The sequence below is a fragment of the Actinia tenebrosa genome, unplaced genomic scaffold, assembly GCF_029948245.1.
Source record: "Actinia tenebrosa isolate PJP-AT-01 unplaced genomic scaffold, QUT_ActTen_1.0 PGA_scaffold12__29_contigs__length_12842862, whole genome shotgun sequence".
In the NCBI taxonomy this organism is placed as follows: Eukaryota; Metazoa; Cnidaria; class Anthozoa; order Actiniaria; family Actiniidae; genus Actinia; species Actinia tenebrosa.
This window is the reverse complement of record NW_028292572.1, coordinates 6,653,203-6,680,347: the sequence shown is the minus strand read 5'-3', so window position 1 is coordinate 6,680,347 and position 27,145 is coordinate 6,653,203. Positions and strand designations below refer to the sequence as shown.

At 37.4% G+C, this 27,145-nt stretch overlaps 1 protein-coding gene across 1 annotated transcript; it reads right to left on the bottom strand.

The window, feature by feature from the left end:
• Nucleotides 1-316: 316 nt before the first annotated feature.
• On the bottom strand, nucleotides 317-27,026 carry LOC116301962 (structural maintenance of chromosomes protein 3). Its single transcript, XM_031711133.2, has 34 exons — nucleotides 26,898-27,026; nucleotides 25,080-25,155; nucleotides 24,380-24,418; nucleotides 23,443-23,513; nucleotides 23,264-23,335; nucleotides 22,534-22,692; nucleotides 21,036-21,153; nucleotides 19,838-19,952; nucleotides 19,409-19,469; nucleotides 19,072-19,152; nucleotides 18,159-18,323; nucleotides 17,166-17,287; nucleotides 16,028-16,172; nucleotides 14,995-15,063; nucleotides 14,090-14,193; nucleotides 13,503-13,602; nucleotides 12,713-12,849; nucleotides 12,450-12,591; nucleotides 10,872-11,022; nucleotides 10,126-10,275; nucleotides 9,625-9,694; nucleotides 8,885-8,966; nucleotides 8,274-8,393; nucleotides 7,509-7,580; nucleotides 6,799-6,982; nucleotides 5,727-5,797; nucleotides 5,026-5,115; nucleotides 4,653-4,739; nucleotides 3,789-3,932; nucleotides 3,179-3,247; nucleotides 2,981-3,073; nucleotides 2,663-2,746; nucleotides 2,156-2,333; nucleotides 317-1,179 (listed from the first exon to the last, which is right to left on the bottom strand). Exons 1-34 carry the CDS (start codon nucleotides 26,910-26,912, stop codon nucleotides 1,001-1,003), a joined length of 3,615 nt encoding a protein of 1,204 aa, XP_031566993.2. The 5' UTR covers nucleotides 26,913-27,026; the 3' UTR covers nucleotides 317-1,000.
• Nucleotides 27,027-27,145: the final 119 nt, after the last annotated feature.

The following is a 27,145-nucleotide window of genomic DNA, read 5'->3' as shown; positions in this document are numbered from 1 at the left end:
ATTTCTTAAAGGATTTAGAAAATAGATAATGCTACAAGGTACTACATGCACTCTACTTAAATAAAAATGATTTTTAAAAAATTTCAAAAGATATTTATTCCAGCTGTTTAAATGAAGAAAATGTTGTATCTCCCTTGCAATGCAAGAAAGGATAACCCTGGATTCTCCTCTGGAATAGACCTTAAGTTTAGGAAAATCTACATACATGTAATGCCGAGTCTAGGAATTAAACTAGAGACCCCAGAGGTGACAATCGAGTGCACTGCCACAACGCCATCACTGATTCTTAAAGTTAACACCAAAATTAAGAAAAAACTAAAACAAGATTTTTTTATTAAGATTGTTGAATGAAAAGATAAATTATTTTACACATATAAGAGCTTGATGACCAGAAGAAATATTGATGGAGAAGAGAAGATAACATCTTTGGTTATAAAAATATGCAGTAATGGCTTTCCTTACAAACATTTGAGTACACCAACCCAACTAATAAAGAGACAACTTTGGGTTGAATAGGCAAATGACAAAAAGTTGTTTTAATGTAATATATGAGGGAAGATGTACATTAAAAACCTACCAAAGAAGCACATACGTGAATTGAATACCTTAAAATACAAGCCCTTATATCCAACAAGGTGATGTAGAAATTTGAATGTTTATAAACAACAAGAACAGATAATACAAGTTATAATGTTAATACTTGGCAGCCAAACGTTGGCCAAATTTGTTTATACAGTTATGAAGTCAACAGTCCTTAAATGTGTAAGAAACATGGCCGACAATATCATGCAAATTCTGCAATGCAAAGTTACTAAGATAACCATTCTGAGTGCATATGATTTTGATCGTTGCATGAAGCAGACGCTTTTGCAATGAAAAAATTTCATGTGGCAATACTTGGAACATTTGGTTGCCGACTCCTACAAAATATTGCACAACCATTGACATGCCACAACATGTAAACTGGATTTCGTCAATAATTGTGTCCACCAGGCAGCCTTTACTTGCCCTGTTCATCATCTTCAATAAAATCTTTAGCTTGTTCTATAGTGATTGCATCGATGTGGCTGACTTTGTTACGGAACTTAACTCCATAAAATTTATCAGCAGAATCCAAGAGTTCTGGGCGAAATGTTGTAGTAATGAATTGGGCTTTGTTTGCCAAGTTTCGAATCATCTCTGGAAAGGAAAATCGTTTGCGTCAAGTAAACGAAAACTTACCATCAATAGTACTTGAGAGATGAGGCGGTAAGCCGTGTGGGATGGGCTTGGAAATCATATAAGAACATCATATATAAGAATCATATAAGTAAATTACAAGCCTTGTATGAAATGACTGAAGAAAAGGGCCAATGGGCCTTTCGCAACTTTAAGTGGCATAAAATGAGCCAGCTCTACTAGAAGCTGTGGACAGCTGTTTCTGTGTTTTCACGGTGTATCTAGTGAGCTGGTAGAATCCCACGAAATCAATAGTACTGTTACATTCTGTTGCAACCAATAAAAACGCTGCAATTTTCTCTATGCTCTCAAAAGAAATCCAAAACCTGTTTTGCTTGCCAAGAATATATCACTGTCAGTATTACTCGAAGTTTAAATTTGATATTTGAAACAATTTCGAACAATGCGATTTTTGGAGCGAGCTCCTTTTCCTTTGCTAAAAAATTACCGATAACGAGTTTAGTAATGAATATTATTCAGTAGAATAGAACTAGTCAGACTGAACGAGGGAGTTCTTTGTCTACCGCATATAACACATGTAAATTTTTCTCTTCATGACTTTAGGAATGATTTCCTAGGAATGTGAGATGCTTACAGTGCGTCACTCTCACAGCACGGAAGTGACAACATCTGATGGGCCAGCCACAGCTTGAGGGGGGAGTTATTAGTGAATAAAAATGCTTGGACACGGCACTGTTAGGGTCCCAGCACATTTGTACCGTGAGTAATAAGTTTTACAAAATCTGCTCTGTTCTGACGTTGGATGTCATGTTGCCAAATTTGTGTTATCTCAAGATACCAAAAAAACTACCCAATTCATTTAAGTGTTTATGTCGTTCCGGCTACCTGTGAAAGGATTTTGTCCTTGCTCACTCTTTTGAAAAGCAAGATTAACTTCTGAAGGCAAAAATTCTTTAATTTGAAGTCTAAAACTTACCTGCAACAGCTTTCCTAAACTGAGGATCAAGTGCTTGATCTATCTCGTCAAATAAATAAAATGGCGCTGGGTCACACTTCTGTATGGCGAAGATGAGAGCAAGAGCTACCAGGGATTTTTGGCCACCAGACAACTGGTTCATTTCTCGTGTCTCAGCTGATTTGCCGCTAAATGATACCTGATGAAGTGGAAAAAAGTATTGGGTTATGATTGGGTAATGAGAAAGGGACAAGATTAGGCTGCCGAAGGCTAGCATTAAATCGTCTTTGTTTCACGAGGGTTGCACTTAATAGCTAGTGGCAAACAAACCTGTGGCTCACTTTGCAAGGCTGAATTGGAATTTAGAAATTGATTTTTATGATGGAAGAAAACCAGAGTACATGAAGAAAAACCCTTGAATCACAGGATAAACCAACAAGCAAAAGTCTTTAACAGTGTCAAGTTCATGCAATATTGAGAACTTGTGTAATTGGATGAATAATGTTTCCTGTCAGGAGCCACACCTACCTTGATGGCTACACCAGTGAACTGGTCAACCAAAGGGACGGATCGCTGAGATCCTTGGCTTTGACTTTGACTATCTTCTTCCTCCTAAGGACAAGTAAAAGACGATACGTTTTGTTTGCATCTCAGTATGCTGATTATCGTCATCATCATCATTTTGACATCATGTCATCAATCATGCCTTCTTCATCATCAATCATGCCTTCATCATCATCACTACCATCCCCACCATTATCTTGACATCACATCTTCATTTTCATCTTGACATCAGCACCATCAATTAATCCATATCATCATCATCATAACTGTTTTTCACAGTACCTGTGTGGCTTCTCCTGGATCTGTCTTCATTACTAAGGTTCCTTTGCCGTGATGAACAAGTTTTTCAAACACTTCACTGAAATACTTAGAAACCTGGATAAATAACAGTAAGATAATACTTTTTCTTATCAAACTCTAATTTTACAAAAGCTATTTTCATTGTATTAGCATCATGTATCATCATCTATGTTTCTATACCTGTTTAAAAGTGAATAAAATAGCTTCGTGTTTTCGTTGTTCAAGAACCTCCATCAAGTCAACAATAGCCTAATATTACAAGGCAAATAAAAGTGTCAGTTAAAAGGTTAATGGTCAGCCAGTAAAGCTACATAATACCACAGTACTGAAGTTACGAATAATCTATTATCAGGGTTAGCCTAGAATATGATTTTGTATGGAATTAGTTTGAATATTCATGCATTCCAGTGAAGGTCCGTGTAATTTCAAAGAGTTTGTATTGTTGAAGTCGTGCATTCTTCACTTTAATGTTGGAATATGCGGCCGGTTGGGTGGCTAACCCTGTATAAACGAGTCTGTCATCAAGGAACACAGCAGTCTTTGACTAATTCAAAAATGGTCTGTTACATCCTGGCCTGAAGCATTTTTTGCAGGCCCAAATATTTTACAAATGCATATTTAACTTTGTGGAAGGAGGAAAACCAGAGAACCAATAGAAAACCCTTGAAGGAAGATACTCAACAAACTCTACTCAAATGTTATGACAAGCTCAGAAATCAAACCCAGAGTCCCCAGAAGTGAGTGTACTGCCCTACAAATTAGATTGGGGGAGGGGGGTTGAATTTCTTACCTGGTAGCCGTTGTCCAGTTCATCTTTTCTCTTCATTAGTTTTTCTTTTTGTTCAGAGAAGTTCACAAACTGATCCAGGGCTTTCTTGTTTACATGACTGTATTTCTTGAGCTCTTCATTGCAGTGGTGGAGTTTCTTCCATAGCTGTTAAAATACAATGCTATTTATGATATCGAAAGTGGGGAAGAATGGGAGAGGAAGACAAAAATAAAGAGCGGAAAGAATAGAGAGGTGGAAGAGGAATAATGAAGAGAAGAGAGAATGGAAGAGGAAATGGGGAAAGTAAAGAAGAGAGGCAAGGGGAAGAAAAAGTGAGAAAAAGAGAGAAGAGGGATAATGAAGAGAAGAGAGAATGTAAGAGGAAATGGGGAAAGTAAAGAAGAGAGGCAAAAGAAAGAAAATGGAAAGAAAAGGTTAGAAAAAGAGAGAAGAGGGATAATGAAGAGATGAGAGAATGGAAGTGGAAATGGGAAAAGTAGAGAAGAGAGGCAAGGGAAAAAATGGGAAAGTAAAGGTGAGAAAAGAGAAAAGAGGAATAATGAAGAGATGAGAGAATGGAAATGGAAATGGGAAAAGTAGAGAAGATAGACTGCGAGCCAAGCCCCTCTATTTCCCTTGGTCACTGTCCGTCTGTCTGTCCATGTCGATCGGTTGAGGAAGATTGGTTATGAGTCAAAATTCCCTGGGTAGGGGGCTGGGGAGGGAGGGAGAATAAAGAAGAGAGACGAGGGTAATAAAAGAGGAAACAGAGAGAGATAATGAAGAGACAAATGGAAGGAAAAAGAGAGAGAGAAAGAGAGAGAGAGAGGGGGGAGGGGGGGAAGAGAAGAAGAGCAGAAAGAAGAAGATAGATATTTAACTCACTGCTTTAAGGTTTGTCTTCTGGAACTTGTCAAAAGCATCTGCTGGTAATGAACCTAATTCTCGAATCTTTTTCATGCAATCATCTTTCTACAAAGCAAAATGCGGATAAAACATTAGTGAGTAAAAAAAAAAAAAATGTACCAACCTCCAGGTAAGAATGAATGATAATCGACAGAAACACTGACGTTCTAATCTGGTTGATCTCTACCGTGAAGTCATTTATGGGGCCTCTAGAAGGGTATCCACTTAAAGAGAGAGACCAGAGCGATGAGATATAAAAATTTTACCCCTACTGGAGTCCATCACACCACAAATGAACCCATACAAACAAGCGCTTACTATTTATCCCAAAATATTTAGCATCCCAACTTACCTTTTTCATCAAAAGACTTCGTTTATTTGCAATCTTCTCTAATGCCTTAGCATCATCTTGTATTGCTTCTAGACGAGCACGCTCTACATTCTATAAAAAAATTTAAAAAAAATTAATAGTTTTCCTTCTACGTGGAGACACAAAGACAGGGCAGAAAAACGGTTTTTGGCCTTTCACCATAAGGGCAGCTTTATTTATTTTTAAAGGCTCAATATTTTGTATACACGTTCTTTTGGAGCCAAATAGCAAAATATCAAATGCGACCAAAATTAATTTTATTGAATGCCTATTTGAGATAAAAAGCCATGTAGTAGATTTACTCTAATTTGACAAAATTTCGTCACAAGTTTCGAGCAGCAGTGACACAAATGAAACGCTTAAAAATTTGGAGTATCAAACTCAGTTAAATAAAAAAATCGTGAAAGTAGAGGGCTTTGTGTTTTTCTGCCCTGTCACACACAAAAGCTATTGCACCAAACAGTGGAATGCTTGTGCGTAAAGTTCTATACAACATTGCCAAAGAATAGTTGTGTTTTAAGGTTCAATTTTCGTTTGAAAGAAAGACTTCCCATGCAAGACCTATAATCTCTATCAGTTTTTGTAAATGATCCCTCACAAGATTGGTTTTGTTGAACTGTTTGCATTGATGTTATTGTGAAATCAAGTTCAAATGCCATATTAATAAAGGAAGTCATTTATACCTTCCATTCTTCTAGCTTAGACTGTGCTTTAGTTTTCTTTTCTCTGTGGTCATCAGATTCTGCCTCCAGTTCTAGCAGGAAACACAGATATATTAGTACATCAACAGATAGCCTACTATTACAGGTACCCTACCTGGTTAACACAGGTGAGAATGATATAATAAGAAAGACATTTCAATTATTTTATTTATTATAATGAATGATGATGATCGTTTTGAAGACATTAGGATGATGATGATGATGATGATGATGGTGACCAGTGGTGGTGGTGATGGCGATAATATTTAAACAGGACGGGGAAGCTCTTTGGTCAAATCTTGACATACTTGACAACAGTATAAATGAGAATGGTGTTTTTGATGATGATGATGGTGATGATGATAATGATGGTAGTGTCATGATATTTAAACAGGACGGGGAAGCTCTTTGGTCAAATCTTGACATACTTGACAACAGTATAAATGAGAATGGTGTTTTTGATGATGATGATGGTGATGATGATAATGATGGTGGTGTCATGATATTTAAACAGAAGGGGAAGCTCTATGGTCAAATCTTGACATACTTGACAACAGTATAAATGAGAATGGTGTTTTTGATGATGATGATGGTGATGATGGTGATGATGATAATGATGGTGGTGTCATGATATTTAAACAGAAGGGGAAGCTCTATGGTCAAATCTTGACATACTTGACAACAGTATAAATGAGAATGGTGTTGATGATGATGATGATGATAACAATAATGGGAGGTTCTTATAAAGCGCATTTATACAATGTCTCAATGCGCTTTACATTTATGACCAGTGGAGGACTTTACAGGCTTCATATTAAGCCGCTATTAGCAGCTTACAATCATGAGTGATTTGTTAGTACATTAGTGTTATGCCTCCAGACAGAGATAGGCTGTGGAACTGGGAGACAATCCCCTACTGATGATGAAGATGATAATGGTAGTGGCAATAAGTTGGAAGACAGAGATGATGAATGAAGATAATGATACCATGAAGTTGATGCATTGCAGTTATGTTTTGAATGATAATGATGGTGATGATGATGAAGATCTCTACCTTTAAGTCTTTCCCTAGCTTTCTTGATAGCTTTAGACACAGACTTCAGATCAGCTTGATGTGTCTCCAATATTTGGTTCTTGTTTTCTAGTGAGATCTCTTCCATTGCCTGAACCAGTTCGTTTCTACGTCTTATCAGATTGTTATTCAGCTGGTTTTCAAGTTCACTTTTACGTGCATCCAACTAAAAACAACACTCAAGATAAATCCATAGAACTTTTTTCTCTTAAGTCTGATATTTACTTCCAGGTGATCTTGATCACAAGGCATTGTGCGTCATCCAGGGGCAAATAGACAAAGCTTTGTTACAATAATGGTGTTGATTGACATTTACAGTTCATAACAATTAATTTGACAAGAGATAAATTTTTTAAAAAATGAACAGTTCCACAACTAAGGAAATTTCTCAAATAATTGTCATTTCAGCATCTTTGTTTTGTCTTGCTCCTCCCCTGCAGGGTAACCCACAATACCTTGCGATTCAAGATGGCCACCACGTCATCAAATTAAACCATTAAGGTGCAGTTAAAATTTCTTAAGAATTTTGCAATCAGATCCAAACCAAAATGTAAATGACAAGGTGCTGGCCATGCCACAAGTTTTTCAGTTTTTTTTTTTTTTTGAGTGGGAAATGCTATATAATGTTTACCTGCAGCAGTGCTTTAAGTCAGCAACGTATGTTTCCCATCCCACTTATGCAAAATACTTACCTCTGTTCCTCTGCCTACGGCAACTCGAACTCTTTCTTGCAGTTCATTAATTTCTTGATTTAGTCTGTCAACCTTGAGGTAATTTAAGCAGATAGTTTTAAAATAATTCATACAATGCATAGCTCTTGCCTTATGTCCACTTCATATCACTCGTTCCCACCTAATAAGTCCCTAAACCTTCCACCTTTCATCTACTTCTCACCAATGGCATCCCAAAAGCAAACAATCATTATTTTAAGTAACAAACACAGTGCTATTCATTATTGTAGATCAATAAAGGCATGACCAATACAGCAATGAGTGAATGATCCACTTATACACTGACAGACTGATTGCTGACTGCCAGACTGATTGATGACCGTCAGACTGATTGGTGGCTGTCAGCCTGATTGATGACTGACAGACTGATTGATTGATAAATGAAGGACTGACTGATTGTGACTGACAGACTGATTGATTGTGACTGACAGACTGATTGATTGTGACTGACAGACCTATTGATTGTGACTGACAGACTGATTGATTGTGACTGACAGACTGATTGATTTTGACTGACAGACTGATTGATTGTGACTGACAGACTGATTGATTTTGACTGACAGACTGATTGATTTTGACTGACAGACTGATTGATTGTGACTGACAGACTGATTGATTTTGACTGACAGACTGATTGATTGTGACTGACAGACTGATTAATTGTGACTGACAGACTGATTGATTTATTGGAGGCTGAGGTGCTGATTGATGATATGTGTTCTTTACCTCATTTTGATCTTGTGTTGTTAGCTGTGACAGTAGTTCTGTACCCAGTTCATCGTTCCAAGACTTTAATGTGTTATTCATTGCCGTCAGGTCAGTCTGTATACTTGTGAGCTTGTTTTCCTGTTGATACAAAAATACAATTAAAACTCATTATTTTCAAATAAGAAATAGCAATGGTTTGACTAATGCTTCACTGACTACTAGGTTTTGAATCAAGTGGTCCCCGCCTCCAGGACACACAGCATCTTGAAATTGTGCATCCTCTTTCAATTTTTCTTCACAGGGATAGTAGAGTTGGGAGGGTCCATTTTTAAGAAAATGAAATATCTTTTTGGTTTTAGTTTGAGTTCCTGTAAAAAGAAAAGATTCCCCCCCCCCCCAACAAGCAGCCCCTTTGACTTATAAGCAGCCCCCCCTGACTATAAGCATCCCCCTGACTATAAGCAACCCCCCTGACTATAAGCAGCCCCCTGACTATAAGCAGCCCCCTGACTATAAGCAGCCCCCCTGACTATAAGCATCCCCCCCCAACTATAAGCAACCTCCTTATGAAATACATGAAAAGGTGTATTATTTTAATCTATTAATTTTAACTATGATGTTATCCATACCCTGGCCTGTAGGGTTTGTTGTATGGTTTCTTTGTTCTGGTTTAGTGCTCGTACATCTAACTTCTGCTTATCATATGTCTCTCTACAATCAAACAATAGCATTATTAGTCAGAGTAGGGTAAGATGACCAACCACAGTGACCACGGGAAAGGCTGGAGAGAGAGCTATAACTGCTCCCCCACTTATCAAACAAATATCTGCTAAAGTCTCAGTCCCCCTTGTCTGATATATTCAATCAAGTAGATTGGGTCTTGAACCTCAGTGCTCAACACTAATTATTCAATATACTATGCAATCAGGAAGAAAGTCTATTGATTGAGTAGCCCAGATAATTTTTAATCCAAACATCCCAACATACTATGGACTAGTGAGTCCTAATCTTCACTATCCATAGTGGACGCCTTTATGTCAAGCACTGGACCTTTTGTCTTGATGACAGTGTATTACCAACACTTCTATTATGTTGAAGAAATAGAAAATGTGCATATGTGCTGTGTGCAGTTACAAAGCAGGGGATAGGTAGAACATGAGAAGTGTTAGGAGAAGCATGACACAAAGTAGAGTATTTCTCAACACTTCTTGAGTGTCCTGCCAATACCCAAGTGCTTATTAACTCCACACAGCACAGCAAGCAAGTTTTTTATCTGTTTTATGAAATGGCGCTGCTGTGTGCTCTCATAAAGCACACACTCCCAACCAACCAGAATGCCAGATTTATAAACAGTTATTTTATAATTTACCTTAGTTGTACTTGTCTTGTTTCTGCTTTTTGTAATTTCCCAAGAGTTTTTGTAATCTCACTGTCAATGGCTAGCAACAAATATCATGGTTAGACAATGATTAGCTGCATGATAAATAGAGGATATTTATGTGGGCACGCGGGGATACGAAAATTCATCTTCAAGTGTTGAAAAGATCTCTCACGAGTGAGTGTAGCGAACGAGTGAGATTTTCAAAATGAGAAGATAAGTATCTCCAAGCGCCCTTGTAATATTCTGTTTATTATATAATTATCCATAAAATCAGCTTAAAAAGCTTTTTATTATTATAAAAAAGTATTTATTTATAAGCCAATAACATGGCAACGATATTTTCACATGTGAAAATAACAGTTTTTCGAAAATGAGAAATATAGGTATTTTATGGATAATTATATGATAAATCAGTCTTTGTATGAATGTAAAGAACTTGTGCACAGCTTAAAATGAATACCGGTCCAAAATCTTTTTGATGAACCATACCTTCTAGCTGTGCTTTAATAGTGTGAACCTTTCCTTCTTCTTCCTCCACCTTTCTGCCATTGGCCCAGATTGTTTTCTGTAGATCCAGTCTTGACTTACGTGTATCGTAGTACCCTCCTGTAAGTGCACCACGCCTGCTTACCTGATCACCTATCGACAGGTCAGAAAAAATCAATAACAATCAATCAATTGTTTATTTAAACACATATCATTCAGGAGTTGGTTAAGCTTGTTCAAATCAGAAAGAAACTATTTTGCTTGTGGTGAATAAGGCAATAGTCTTAAATGCCTGTTCCCTCTTTTACTCCGACGAAGGACTAGCGTCCGAAATGTCAGTAAGTTTTTTTTTCAAGGTGTAAAATTTACCCTTTTATCATTACTGTTTCATTAGAAACACCAATGCAGCTCACACTAGTTTTTAGCTAGTTATCTCTTCTTAAATACCTGTAATAAGAAGCACTGATAGTGTGAGGGTAAAAAAGGTAAAGGCCAAGGGCTCATGTTAAATGCGCTTGAAGGTGCGGCCTCTATCCCCTCTTACTATCAGTGCTCCTTTTTAAGGGTATTTAAAGCTAATTAAAGATACACAGAACAGAGAGAAGTCGAAACAGACGTGGAGTTCCTGAGGATTGAACGATGGACCTCTAGCTCTGAAGGCCGCACACTAAACAACTGAGCTATGCCTGCTCCTGTTAGGGTGTAAAGGACACACCTTCTAGTACTTCATACATGAGATTTGCCTTTACCTTCAAGGGTGATACAGTCCAGGTTTTCACTTTTAGCAAATTGAGCAGCCACATCAAGGTCCCTACAGATCAATGTCTTGCCAAAGGCCAGTTCCATGGCTGGTTTGAGGGCTTCATTGTATTTTAGCTTATTGATCATCGGCATCACATCCTGGAATTAATGAAACAATATTTTCTAGTTATGAATAACTGTGAAAGTGTTGCCACTGCTGTCATTTTTTTCTTTGTTTGTTCTTGTTGTCATTGTTGTCGCTGTTCAGGGCTTAAGACAACATTTTCTAGGTATGAATAACTGAGAAAGTGTTGCCCCTGCTGTTATTTTTTTCCTTCATTTGTTGTTGTTGTTGTTGTTCAGAGCTTTAGGTAATGTCAAGGCAGTTGCCACGACCACCAGCCAAATTTGTTTTAGCTCAGTCATACCTCATTTCTGGCTCAATGCTTTGGTCTGACAAGTTCCAAATCTGGTTGGATACTGACAGATAACCGGACATTATTTTAAGCTTGTTGTTGCTGCTGCTGCTGTTTATGTTGTTTTTGTTTTTGTTGCTATCCTTGTTGTTGCTATCGTTGTTGTTGCTATCGTTGTTGCTGCTATGGTTGTTGCTGCTATGGTTGTTGCTGCTATGGTTGTTGCTGCTATGGTTGTTGCTGCTATGGTTGTTGCTGCTATGGTTGTTGCTGCTATGGTTGTTGCTGCTATGGTTGTTGCTGCTATGGTTGTTGCTGCTATGGTTGTTGCTGCTATGGTTGTTGCTGCTATGGTTGTTGCTGCTATGGTTGTTGCTGCTATGGTTGTTGCTGCTATGGTTGTTGCTGCTATGGTTGTTGCTGCTATGGTTGTTGCTGCTATGGTTGTTGCTGCTATGGTTGTTGCTGCTATGGTTGTTGCTGCTATGGTTGTTGCTGCTATGGTTGTTGCTGCTATGGTTGTTGCTGCTATGGTTGTTGCTGCTATGGTTGTTGCTGCTATGGTTGTTGCTGCTATGGTTGTTGCTGCTATGGTTGTTGCTGCTATGGTTGTTGCTGCTATGGTTGTTGCTGCTATGGTTGTTGCTGCTATGGTTGTTGCTGCTATGGTTGTTGCTGCTATGGTTGTTGCTGCTATGGTTGTTGCTGCTATGGTTGTTGCTGCTATGGTTGTTGCTGCTATGGTTATTGCTGCTATGGTTGTTGCTGCTATGGTTGTTGCTGCTATGGTTGTTGCTGCTATGGTTGTTGTTGCTATCGTTGTTGTTGCTATGGTTGTTGTTGCTATCGTTGTTGTTGATGCCATCGTTACTGCAGCTACTGTTACACGTGATGGCAGCCATGACAGGAGGCAGTAACAATTGAATCTGGTCTAATCTGATTTACACGAGAAATAATTCAGTTTCCCAGGGGAGAAAGACTACTGTTATCCCTCCTGTCATGGCTGCCATCATTGTTACTGCTGGTACTTTTAAATGTTTTTGATACATCAAGGAAGTGAATTAACAGATGTAGAGAACCAATGTTTTCTACAGTTTAGACTACAAGTAGATCTAGATTGTGTTTAGAATAAAGGACAACTAAGTATTAATCTAGGGAGCACAAACTTACATCTGATTTAGGGAAACCAGTAGGTCTAAACTTCAGCTTGTTCAGTGGCATAAATGTCACTTCTCCTGGCATCTTCTGACGGTTCATGGTGGATAGAATCTGAGCTGCTGTCTTGTCAGAGTCAACGATGATATGAAACAGCCTACAATGTAGAATAAAGTTAGCATTGAAATTAATCAGTCAGATAGTGTTAGCCATCCACTCTTCATGCAACTGGCCCCTGGTACACAGGTATGTAAAGTATACTGTTCAATAAATCTTACTTGTTTCCTGCTGTTACTTCAACAGCAGTGAAGAATTTCTCATCACAAGTGAAGTTCTCTATCAGAGGGCCATAAACACCTTCTAGGTTTTTATCCTGCATGATTCTCTTGACAGTCTCAATACCATTAGTCATACCCTGAAACATTAACATCAATATCTACATTATTATTTGTTTATAATTATCTATATTTTTTAGTTAATAGTTTTATATGTCTGCAATTTTAATATCGTAGGTTCTGGTAATGGAAAATTACTTCAATGTAATTTATATTGCCATAATCCCAAAAAAAATTTGTTGCTGCTGCTCTCGTCATTGCTGTTGTCGCTGCTCTTGTCATTGCTGTTGTTGCTGCTGCTGTGGTTGCTGCCACTAAAGTTGAAGTTGTGGTTGCTGTTGTTGCTACTGTCATTGCTGTTGCTGTTGTCTTTGCTGCTATTATTGTTGTTGCTGCTGCTGCTATCTTATAGTGGGCATATGTTTCCCATTTCAGACCATGTGTCATTCCCTAGAGTATCATTTCTTTGTTTAATGGTTACATATGAGAAGACAATCGTATATATGAACTATGGATACAACTCAAACAAAGAATCTTTATCTCAATAGAATGACACATATGCCTATGAGAATATATATATGAAATATATGTTTGTACTGCAGTGGTAATGTATCAAATTCTGAGTCTTTCAATTTGCAGCTGCATAAGTTGCTTCATATACTGCAAGGATCAGCTCAATTTGATAGAACGACACAGTCTGAAATAGGAGTATAGAATACCATAGTGTACTTACCCTACTTGCTGTTGCTTTGAGGTTACGCTCAGCTTTAGTCAGTTCTTCTCTTGCTGTACTGATTGTCTGTTCTATTGCAGCCTCTTGTCTCCATAACTCCCTAGAATAGATATTTGGGAACACTCAATTATGATTACTGTTATTCTTGGAGTGCAACCACATGACTCAAAATCCCTTGAGATATGAATAGCAATGAAACAGCCACCATATTGGTTGATCTAACAAGAGAAATAAATGAGGAATGCAACTGCAAATTAACAAGCAACCAACATGGCAGCTACAATGTAACATACACCCCAAGAATATGGGTAGCATGGGTGGCATTCGCGGCTAACGCGTCGTCTTTCACCGCTGTGAGTCCACTGGGCCGGGTCGCTGGTTCGAGCCATGCGGTTGCCACTTGTGAATTGAGTTTGTTTGATGTGTTGTTCTCTCCTATGCTACGAGGGTTTTCTCCGGGTTCTCAAGTTTCCTCCCTCAGTAAAAATCAACATGCGAGTTGAGCATTGTGTGCATAGAATATTGAATGTAGTGGTAGTGTGTGTGAGCGAAAAGTGTCACCAATTAGTGTGAAAGGGCCAACTTACTTTCTGTTGTTTGTCAATTCATCTCTTGATCTTTTCAGTTCTGAGTACTCTCTGTTGTTCTGTTCAATACTGCTTTTTCTCTGTTCAAGATCCTCAGTCCTTTCCTAAACATTAATGCATATGATAGAAAATTGTAAGCTACATGTATAATACTACTTATATAACAATTCCTTAGATGTAAGTGTTAAGGTGTTTAATCATGTTACTTTGAAAGTTACCAAATATGCGAATTCATGTTTTTTCAAGCAAATTTTACTCTGATCTTTCACAATCAATACACATAATCGGCTAATGTGTTGCCATGTACGTTACATTGTCTTTATGAATTCAACTCTGAAACCAACTCCCATGTGGTTTGAATTGGGTGGAAACGTTTATAGCAACATGTTAGCCGATTAGGTCTATTTTTACTTATAGGTTGTCGAACTGCGTTCATCTTAAGTGACCATCTTAAATACCATCAAGACCTTGCTCATCACCTTGAAATCCAGTAGCTCAGTTGGTAAGAGCATCTGATTAGCAAACAGAAGTTCAATGGTTTGAATCCTACCTGGAGCTCAGAATCTTTTTCTGAGAAAAATTTGCCTGAAGAAACATTACTCACATCCTCAATTTCCATTTCCCCACCTCATTAAAAATAAATGCTCAATAGACTATTTTCAAATTCATAAAATTCTGCTGTGTTCCTTGATTACAGACTCATTTACACAGGGTTAGTCTCGTATCAGTGTCTAAATATTCACAAATACCAATGGTAAAGTAAAGAATGCACAATGACTTCAACCAAAGACTGAAATTTCTCAGACTTTCACTGGAACACCTGAATATTTGAATTCTACACAAAATTGAGACTAACTCTGACCACAGAGAACTCAAAACTAGAGTATTGCAGTTATATACCGTACCCTGATGTCATTCTCAAGTCTTCGTAGTTTAGAACTCATATCTTCTATCTCAGCCTGCAATGCTTGAATCTAGACATTTCAAAAAATATACTTTTATTAGTACTAAATCAACACTAAAAAGATAATATTTCCAGGCTTTGCACAGCAGTTCCCAATAGCAGATGCAGAATTGTCATCCTGACTACAGGATTCGTGCTGAGGTAACCACTTAAAATTCAAGGACTATTCAAGGAGTATACAAGGACCTAAAAATGAATTTTCAAGGAGTATGTTCAGCTAACTATGCCAAGGTTTTACACAGTGGTTGCAAATGGCTGACTTTCAGATTTTCTGATCTTTCTGACTACATCTATTTCAGAACCATGCAAGTAATGATCAAAGCAAAAATTCAAGAGTTTTTCAAGTGTCCTTGAAAACGTGTACGAACCCTGTGACAAAGATAGCCTTGATGACATCGCATTTCATGACTACGCCATGAAACACCCTGATTGACATCCACGAAACCTCTATTTTGTCATGATTGCAAAATGTATAACTCTGCATACGCTAGTGTGCATACCATATATCCATGAAAAACTTTGCAAGAAATTGTACAATTTCGTTAGCTAACTTGTTCTCAGCAGATATATTGTATGCAGGAATGTATGTAATGCATTTTTATATGACTGGGGAAACTTACTGTGTCAGGGGAAAAACAAAATATTGTTTGTATGGAAGAAAATTGGAAATTCTAGAGGAAATTCAAGGAACTTTTTTCAAACTTCCTCCATGGTGGTGTATGGGTCATATGGAAATTCTGGAGGAAATTCAAGGAACTTTTTTCAAACTTCCTCCATGGTGGTGTATGGGTCATATGGAAATTCTGGAGGAAATTCAAGGAACTTTTTTCAAACTTCCTCCATGGTGGTGTATGGGTCATATGGAAATTCCAGAGGAAATTCCAGGAACTTTTTTCAAACTTCCTCCATGGTGGGGTATGGAAATTTTCTGTAACCACACATTCAAGGCTTTTATCATCTATATTTGTTAATACCTGTGACTCTTTCTTGGATACAGCATTATTTAGTGATCTCATCTCTTTTTTTATCCATTTATCTCGTTCTTCTTTGGATGAAAATTGGTTTTTCCTGCCCTGTTTAGCATAGAGTTCTGTTCTTCTCCTTTCACATGCTTCCAGTCTAAAAAAGTGACATTTATAATATTGTAAGTAATACTTAATACCTATTGTAATCCTACCAATAAACAACAGATAAACTATAGGACACCTGTTGACAAGCTGGAGGGCAAGGATGTCATTGGTTGAATAAATAGATGGGATTAATGGATGGATGGATGAATGATAGAAAACTAATGGATGTACGGGTGGATAGTTGGGATGGGATTAATGGATAGATAAAAGGACAGACTGATGGATGGATGGATAGATGGATAAATGGATGAATGGATAGTTGGGATGGGATTTATGGATGGATAAAAGGCCAGACGGATGGATGGATAGATGGATGAATGGATACACTTGGGATGGGATTAATGGATGTATAGACTGATGAATGAATGAAAGAAAAGGTGATTTATTTTATTTCAATAACACAGGGAGTGGTTGCCCAAATCTCCCAAGCCAAGGGCTCATGTTTAATGAAATGATTAATGCGCTCGAAGGTGCACCCTCTACCCCCTCTTACTATCAGTGCTCCTTTTTACGGGTATTTAAAGCTAATTAAAGCTACACAGAACAGAGAGAAGTCAAAACAGACGTAGCGTTCCTGAGGATCAAACTATGGACCTCTAGCTCTGAAGGCTGTGCACTAACCAACTGAGCTATGCCTGCTCCTAAAGACTCGCCAAAATACTCCGTAATTTGTAAAAATACACAGCTTTATTACATAACTACCAATGAAATATAAAAAAACTGATATCTTCATGTGTGAAAATAACACCATTGCGATGGCTATTCAAAAATACGGAAAGAATTGCCTAAAAAAGCCAAAACATACTTTATTGACAATTTATATAATAAACAGAATATTGCATGGCCGCTTGGAGATAGGAATTTTAACTTCTCGTGTTGAAAATCTAAAAAAATGCGTATCTTCGCGCGCCCATGTAATATCCTCTATGTACAGATGCTTAGCCAACTAATAATCTCTATTTATTTGTGCTGCCTATCTCACCTGTTGGCACATGTCTCTTCTTCTGTTTTGTACTGATTAAAACTTGGCAGTAGGTTATCCAATTCTTGTTGTTGTTGAGCAATAGTGACCTGAAGTCTTTCTAGTTCCAGTTTGTATTGTTCCTGTAAACATATCAAATATTTATATATAAAAGGCACACATCAAATATATGTATAGACACTAGAGAAAAATGTTTGCAAATGTGTGCATTTCAGCACATTTTCTAAAATTTAGAAGAGTTTGAGTGAGAAAGGAAATCTCAAAGAATACTACTGTAAAAATTCTGGGAGTATACTTTTGTGAGACGAAGATATTGAGTTATCAAACACAATATGTATTAGCCTTAAGTTTCAAGCATGGAAGATGTTTGCGAATGTGTGCATTTCAGAACGTTTTCTAAGAATTTAGCCTTAAGTTTCAAGCATGGACACTAAGTTTTGGTATTTTGTGAATTCCAATTTATCAGGCAATTCAAGATGTTTTGACTAATTTGCATACGGATTTACATGTAGGATGATTTAGAGCATGTGCAGACATTTTTACAATCCCTTCCTTTTTTCCTTTTATTCTTTTATTTTTTTCTTTATTTTTATCCTTATTTTTTTATTCCAACGGGTCAGGTCGCTGGTTCAAGCCCTCCGGTCACAACATGTGAATCGAGTTTGTTTGATGTGTTGTTCTCTCCTATGCTACGAGGGTTTTCTCCGGGTTCTCCGGTTTCCTCCCTCCGTAAAAATCAACATGAGAGTTGAGCATTGTGTGCATAGAATATGAAATGAAGTGGTAGTGCGTGTGAGCAAAAAGTGTCCCCAATTAGTGCGAAAGCACCAGAACAACTAGACACTTAAATAAAAGCGATTTCTTTTCTCTTTGTGATGACGTGATTCTCCGGGAAGAAATTTGTTAAGAAAAAAGTTGAATATTCCAGAACATTGTAAAAAAGAAATCTATGGCTATTACATGTTTAAATCCCTTTATAAGTTTCTGACCAACCTTGGTGGTAGCGTCGTCAGAAGCAATGTTTTCCAGATCTTTGATGTCAAGTTCCAGTTTTGTTCTCTGTTTGAAGTGTTCTTGACACTCTTCTTCCAGTTGGTGTTTTTCTGTGTTGATAATTGTCTCCCTCTCACTTAATTCCTTCAGCACATGAGAATATTTCTGGAATAGATAGAAGAATGATAAAAAACGTTCCCTTTTTAAATCAATAAGATGTTAGTGGATTGATTGCGTTAAAATTTCCAGTTTGTCCATTCGACTTTGGTAAATTACAATTTCAATTTACAGTCAAAAATACCTTGGGTCAAAATGACCAAACCGTCCTCATTTGTTCGTTTCTACTAGGGTTATGAAGAAATAGGAAACGTGCGCATGTGCTGTGTGCAGTGATAAAGCACACGGGGTTTGGTAAAACACAAGAGGTGTTATGAGAAGCACAACGCATAGCTGTGTGCTTCAGAACACTTCTCGAGTGCCGGTAATCGTGTACTTTATGACCAGCTGACACGTGTCGATCGACTAATGCCCGACTGTTGTTCGACAGTTGCCAGACTATCGGCCGTGTGTTGGCTGAGCATTGGCCAGCTATTGGCCAGCTATTGGCTGTGTATCGGCCAACCATCGGCCAACACACAGTCGACAGTTCTGGTGCTTCTTTGGGCTTTGTTGTCAGTCGATGCACGGTCAATGCACAACCAACAGTCGGCCAATTAATGGTAAAGCGTTGGTAAAGCGTTGGTGAAGTGTCGATGATTTTTTAAAGAACACCCATGCATGCTTACTATCAATTTAAACCACCCACACATGCTTACCATTAAGGCAAAGATTGACAAGAAAAGTTCTAATTTTGGCAGGAATTGTGTGATGACCAACCATTATTTTTACCACTGTACAATATAGATCAACTTACTTCTATTTTTTCACTAGCTTTTGTTGCTTCTTTCTGCAGCTCACCAGCTCTGTTTGATTCATCTTGCCTCACTTTCTCCAACTAACAACACAAATGCACATGATTTTAGTTAATACTGATTGGGCTGCCTGTGGAGTTGAGCATCATATGTAGTAGTATGTATGTGTGACACCAAAACCTAATATCAACTACAAAGTACCAGTTTGCTATCTGGAACGAAAATCACCTTGGTAACAAGCAGTCCATGTTCAAACAAAAGGTGAACTGGAATAAATGAAATCCTGTATAATTTGTTAAAAGCCTTAATCAAAATTTGCAGTAGATGCAATTCACTTACCTCCTCAAGTTTTTCTCTTGTATCTCTCAGTTCTTTGTCATGTATTGTGTATTCTAAGCACCTAAAGAAAACAAAACAAGTGGAATTGTTGGGATTCTTCAGCTCAAAACTTTGATACTTGGGAGTTAGGAACACGTGGTGGTAAAATGCTTGCTGCTCACCATTGGGGTTCTGGGTTCGAATCCCAGTCGCTGCAATGTGAGTTTCCGTTGGTTGTTTTGATTTCTAAAAATGAGAATTTTTTATCGTTTTTGTTACTGTAAAAAACAATTAGACATCAGTTTTTTATGTGTTGGTCCTCTATGCCTCATGGATCCACACTACTTTTACAATGTGATGATGTAATTTATCGTCAATAAGAGGACAGACACATAAAAAACTGATGTCTATTTTGTTAAATTGCAAACATGAACTGCATGCTTTCTGTACCTTCTCTCTTTGTCCCATTTCTGATATGCTTTGAGCTCTTCTTTCTCCTCCTCTAGTGTCTCCAGTCTTTCCTCAATATATTTGAGTAATTCTTCTATCTTTTCTTTTTTGTTTTCTGTGAATAAATGAATAAAAGAAATTGTATCTCCACCAATCACATGGTTAGAATTCACACTAACAATCAATCCTTGAGTAAGAAAAAGCTGTGAACTCTGGTGGGGAGGTGGGCTTTGGGGTAAATCGGGTATGCTTGTCATATGTCTTGGGGATAAAATTCAGCAATTTGGTATCTCACATTTGGGATTTCAGAATTTCTTAGTATCTCTTAGATGTGAAAAATTGTCCAGCCACCCCCTTTTAAAAATAGGTATCTCTTAGGGGTATTTTTGCAAATTTCTGAAGAGCATACGCCATACTTTTACCTCGGAGACCCCTCCCCTCCCCCAACCTTAGAACCCATGCGAAAACCCAGGAAACAAGAGGCAGACCCAACCAACTCTATTCGCATGGGATGTTGATTACAGAAACCAGAAGTGAGAGGCAGTGTTGTATTAGCAAAACAAATTGGTCAAAGTGACTATGGTTTGGAATGGTAAGGCCAAACAAAAAAATAGTCTGTTTCCTGTTGCGTGACCGACCCTAATTTTCTTGCCGATTTTTGCCGACCCTAATATTTTTTTCATTCCCAAATGCACCACAGGGTTCCCAGTAAGCTCATTTCCACTGTTGTATCAGTAAAAAAAATCCGACCTACCGACCCCAATTATTTTTCTCATGCAACAGGAAACACACTTATTTTTTTGCTCGGCCTCATACTATTACTGATTTTCCATTGTTGGTCTACCTGGGGTATTACCATTAAGCAGAACAATCTAGTAAGTATGACTGAGGCTTAATGGCTAGAGAATTTCTGACAGATTTTTCTCAACTACAATTGCGAGTGAATAACAGCAACCGATATTTCAGTAAATTTTAAGAGAAATTCCATTCAAATCCTTCCGGTCAGAAATTCAGGTCAACCTCTAAAGGTTATCCACAAATTCGGAATGGAATTTTCAGAAAATGATTGTACCTTTATCATTGTGACTGAAATTTCAAAATTCTTTTGATAAATGGTAAGCACCCCTTTGTTACCTTCTACAATATCTGATTATAATTATTTTACTTGTAAAACCATTAAAGGAGCACCAATGCTTACCTGAATCTTTAAGAATATGTTTGCTTTCTTCCTTCCTTTCATCGTATACTCTAGTACCTGCCACTTCTCTTAGTAATTTGAGTCTTTCATTGTCCTTAGCAACTGCTAACTGGTTAATCTGATGAGACATACACAGGTTGAATTAATCATGACTTCATTCCCCAACACGACAACAAAAACTAATTCCAACAGGGTTCGTTCTGAGGTAACCATTTAAAATTCAATGACTATTCAAGGAGTATACAAGGACCCAAAAAAGAATTTTCAAGGAGTATGTTCAGCTAACTATGCCAAGGTTTTACATGGTGGCCGACTTTCAGATTTGCCGATCTTTCTGACTAGATCTATTTCAGAACCATGCAAGTAATGATCAAAGCAAAAATTCAAGGAGTTTTCAAGGCCTTTTGCTAAAATCGTTAAATTCAAGAGCTTTTCAAGTGCCCTTGAAAACGTGAATTAAATTCAAGGAGTTTTCAAGGAGTTTAAGGAGTAGAACGAACCCTGTTCTAAAAACTAGTAAGAATTACAATTTATAAGTCCAATTAAAAAAATTTTTTTTGTCCCCACCCGTTTTATTTTTTGGGGGGGGAGGGGGGGGCTGCCTTTTTTTTTTATTATTTGTTATTGAAGGAATCTGAACAAACAAAGAGCAACAGGCATTATTTTGGCATTGTACTCAGTCCCCTTTATTGGGTCAAAAAAAGATAATTTTGATTAAACGAAAAATATGCCTGCCCACGGTATCCGATTGTTTCGCTTATGCATTGGTTTAGCCTACTGAAGTTTGCTTACATGTCAAATGCATTGCAAAAACTATCTATGAACGGTGAGACAATAAATATTCTGTAGAAAAGGAAAAAAATTTCTGCAGTAGGCGAACCAATGCATAGGTGAAACTATCCTAAACCCTGCCCACTCTCTTTTTTATAGAAATCTGGACGAGAAACTTTTTTTTTACTTGGCCTAAAGTCAACACGTGAAATACACAAAGTGATTATGATGCCGAAATCATTATACCACTGAAGAACATGTGATTGACTTAGCAAACAAAACAAGTAAGGGGACGAGGTCGAAACAATCGTCTAAAATAGGGACCTGATTTTATGAATCAAGGTGGTGTGTATTGCTACCTACCCCCTCCCCCCTCAGAGACCTGTTCAAATGCTTGATACTGGGAGTGCGTAGTGGCAATTTCTATGCACAAATATGTTTTTTAGTATACATGCAGACAGACAGTCCATTCATTTCTGTGATTTGGCTTTTAGTTTTGGAGATATTTGGGGACAAAATCTAAGATTTCACTTCCAGAGATGGTAGGTACCAGGTAACACCACCCCTCCCTCCCTAAATCAGGTACCGTGAGATGACAATTGTTTTGCCCTCATTCCTAATATGATATGTCGAGCTACATGAAACACTTAGTCTGAGAGGGAATTAAATATTGAAAAGTTGGTTTGACTGGAAAGGGGAAAAATAGTTGTTCTCTATTGAATCTTACCCTTCCTTGCTTAACAATGTAGTAAGGATTACTACGAGAAAACCCAGCACTCTCCAGCAGGTTCATCACATCAGTTTTTGTCACCACTTTTTTGTCCAGGAAATATTGGTCTTTTTTGGCTCCAATGACACGCCTCAAAGACACTTCCTCCTTTTCAATCTAAAACAATACGCATCAAAGTAAACATATAAATGCAAGCCATTGGTATGCAGACTTCATCCAATCCCAAGACAGTTTCTGGGCTGATATAGGTCAGGGCATGGCTAACTCACATATAGAGCCCTGCAATAACTTTTGGGTTGATCTAAGTCAGGGCTTTGCTAACTCACAGATAGAACCCTGAAACCTGGCTGATCTAAGTCAGGGCATGGCTAACTCACATACCCTGAAACAACCTCTGGGCTGATCTAAGTCAGGGCATGGCTAACTCACAGATAGAACCCTGAAACAACCTCTGGGCTGATCTAAGTCAGGGCATGGCTAACTCACAGATCGAACCCTGAAACAACCTCTGGGCTGATCTAAGTCAGGGCATGGCTAACTCACAGATAAAACCCTGAAACAACCCCTGGGCTGATCGAAGTCAGGGCATGGATAACTCAGAGATCAAACCTTGAAACAACCTCTGAGCTGATCTAAGTCAGGGTACAGCTAGCTCATAGATCCCAGAAACCCTGAAACAAACTCTGGGCTGACTGCAAAAGGACTAAAATGATAATGCAGTACTTACAGGAAGCCGATTATCACTGTTATCAAATATGATTTCAACATACGCAGACACAACTCTTGGTCCTGTCCCTTCCTGGAAAACAAGAAAGATTTAGACAAAAAGATTATACCATGCCACAAATCACTTATAACATGTACCAAACCATGTTTTTATAACAACCTCCATATCTCATAGCTTACATGTAGCAGGGCTTGACGTTCTTCCTGCCTGAGGTTACTGAACTCATCTGCACTCAGTACAAACTGGATTGCTGAAACAAAAAAAGATAATTAAGACCATGAAAAAAATAGTGTGTGTTTTAGGCTTCCGTGAACCAGGCAAAGTCAGGGCACAAAACTAATGCTCAGTTGCAAAATGCAAGTGAAATTTTGTGATTAGCAAGTAAGAAGAAATGGAAAGGACTGAAAAGTTTAGAACCCGCATCAAGTAACATTTGTTATTTCTGACGATCGATTGCTAGTAACTTTAAAATTTTGCTAGTGAGAACAAAACTTACTAGCAAGGTTTTGCTAGTGGGTTTAAAAGTTAATTATACAGCTTCTCATTAATCCCATATAGGTAACTATCTAATCATTTTCTTAATTGGACAGGTCTTGTTGATATGGGATTAATTAGGCAGCTATATGATTAATAGGTAATGGGATTTCATGCTCCCCAATCAAGAAATAATTAGACTCCAAAAATTCCTCTGACTGCCAAATTGGACTCAGCCTACGGCCTCATCCAAATTTGTCAGTCCTCAGAATTTTCCTCGTCCAATTATTTCTTAATTGGACAGCATGGAGTCCTATTACATATACTAATTTCATCTCCTAAAACTCAGAAACATCTACGTAGGCTTAAAATAATGGCTGGTGTCAGTCGCCTGTCATCATCACAACCCAAATTAATTCTAATTTGGTCATATCATGTTTCTTGCTCAACTTTACTGGTCAAAATGGCTGGCAAGGGAAAGATTTGACCAGACAAGCTCTAATTTTGGCCCACCATTTTTTTAAGCCCTGTACAACAAGTATTTTTGGTGCATTTTGGTGAGATCACAGGGAATCAAGCAATAGACCTTTTACAATACATTACTGTTAAGTAAGACCAAATACCTTTATTCTAATTACTTACCAAAGAAAAAGTTACTTTTTCCAGATCCATTTCGACCCACTAAAAATGAATAGGAAATAAACATTGGATTTTAAGGAGGTTTGAAACGGTCTTTTCTTGAGTGCATGCATGCTCTAGAGCCAATGACATAGGCATTGCAAAATGAATTTGCAAAAGAAAAAATATTTCCTCAAAAATTATAATATTGAAACTGAGAAAACTCAAAAACTGTATGGTGAAATTTCTTCAAAAACGTTTCTGTAAGAGGGAACTATTCCAAACAAATTTGAATGATTTTTACGAATACCCTCTTATAGAATTATATATTTTTTCATTAAATAGGAGATTACAATACATAGTTTAAATACTCCAGTTTTTAAAAAAATCACCGTTTGGTTCCCAAGTTTTTAATGGCATAACAAGGGTTCTGATGTTGTCATAGTAACCTCTTACATCATTTTTTCATGTTCATTGTGATCTTTGGCTTATGGTCTTTGGCTTTCCTAGTTTACTTGCTGTCATATTATAGCCATATCATTTTTTTAGTTCATAATTGTGAGTGTATGTAAAGTCACAAAAAAAATTTCCAGCCTCCTTGATAATAATATTTCCTTTTAATAAATACTGTTCTAAAGCATTGTGATATAATCAAGAGACCCATCCAATGAAAGATATCGTCATAGTTACATGCTAATATGATATGAGGTCTGTTGTGACTTACCTATAACATTGTGCTTGGCACTAAATGGTTCAATGATGGTCTGGTCTCGGTAACTTCTGAACCCTTGGATGATCACCTGGATTGCAATTAAAAAAACATAACCTTATTAAGGGAGTTTTCTATTAAGTCCAAATGATCGGCCTATGTCGGTTCTTAGAAATAAACCAATATGGCACGAACCAATTCACCTTTTCGGCGCTAGCCATCACGTGGTATAAATTGTGTTGGATTGTGTTACGGTCACCAAGAAGTTCGGACATTGTTTTTGGATTTCTGTACAAATGTACTGACTTTAAATGAACTATTTACTTGGTTTGTTTAGTTAGTTCTCTAAATACAAGTAAAATATCATTTTTCTAGCTTGATTGAAGCATTTCTTATTGCTGTTAAGAGAGCCAACTAAAGAAATCTATCTAAATTTTCTCTTTAAACTCAGTGAATTTGTATGGGAATCTGAGAACGATGTTCGAAATTTTTGGTGACCTGTAACACAATCCATACCATGTGACGGCTAGCACCGAAAAGGTGAATTCTAATAACTGAAAACTGACCACTTGGACGGATCGGTTTCAATTTGAAGGAAAGCTCCCCCACATTCCAAAGCTCATTAGTCTCAAGATAACTACAGTACAGGTCAGAATTTTTTTCAGGATGAAATGTGTTTGTTGCACTTGGACTCGACACATAGGCTCCATTCATACTAGTGGGATCCTACTTTACTGGTGCATTTCCTCTGTGTTTAGATTGTAAAAACTTTGGTCACCCATAGCAACAGTGTTTTTGAAGACTATTCTCACCAAGATTATCATGTTTATATGGTTTTGATCAAAACTAAGCCTGAGATAGGGAACAAAGTGCATTCTGGTCTAGCTTGGGTAGAAACATATTTTGCTCATAATGCCTTATATGGTGTTCATCAAAGCTAGACCTGGGATTAGAAAAGTGGTGCCTTCTGGTCCAACTTGGGTACAAGTTTTTTCGTTCATCATGACTCATAAGGTGCTGATCAAAGCTAGGCTGGGGATAAGTAACAAGGTGCATTCTGGTCTAGCTTGGGTACAAACCTCTTTTGTTTATCATATATTTTATGTACCAAAGCTAGATCAAAAAGGATCCTGTTGATTGAACTTAGAAAATATTCCCACTTCATCGAGATGGTAGTGGAGGGGGGGGGGGGGGGGGGGGGTGTTGAAAAAGCTATAAAATGATATCAAGAAAATGTCAATAAGAATAATTCTATTAGAACATATACGAGAACCAAAGTTTATTATAGGAACTAACATTCTAAAAAACCCACTTTTTTTGCAAATGCTAACTTCCTCATCGAAATTCAGATTTTATCAAATAATGACAGCATTAGAAGATAATCAATGTACTCTAAGTTTGAGTGTCATTTTTGAATGAAAAACTCGAAACAACCGTTGTTTACAATCAAATTATCCGTTAAGGTTTCCTCTAAATGATATTTTGAATGTTCCCGAAGATCAAATTCGACTATTTTGGAAAGTTTTGATTGGATTTGTAGAAAAGAAGAGGAGAACTTCTTTTCTGAAGAATCTAAAAAAAACGTTATAAGACTGATACTCAAGCAAAAAATATCGCACGAATTCAAATTTCAAAAATAATTTCAATGCATTTTAATTGAAGGGATGGCAATTTAACTAAAACATAACAAATTGTACTCATAATAAAATACAAATTAGCCTCTTTGAGTTTCAAATAATGACTTCATTTTTTTGGAAAAGTCAACCGACTTTGCATGGAATAAAATGCTTAAAAATTAAGTAAAAGAAACTAAAAATACCTCAAATCGCTTACCTGTTTTATATACATTGTTCTGGATATAGTTTTGGTCTACTTTGAGGTATAAAAAAGGGGGAAAAACACGTTTAAAGTGAGGAATCTTTCTTCTGGTTGTCGACTCATCTCATGGACTCCTTTGGTGTTTTTGGCGGGAGAGATTCTTCTTTGCTGTGATTGGTCGAATCCCAACACAGGGAGCCCATACATAATTTTTGTAAAAGTTTTTCTTCAATCTATATTTTTTTATGAAACAAATATTTTTT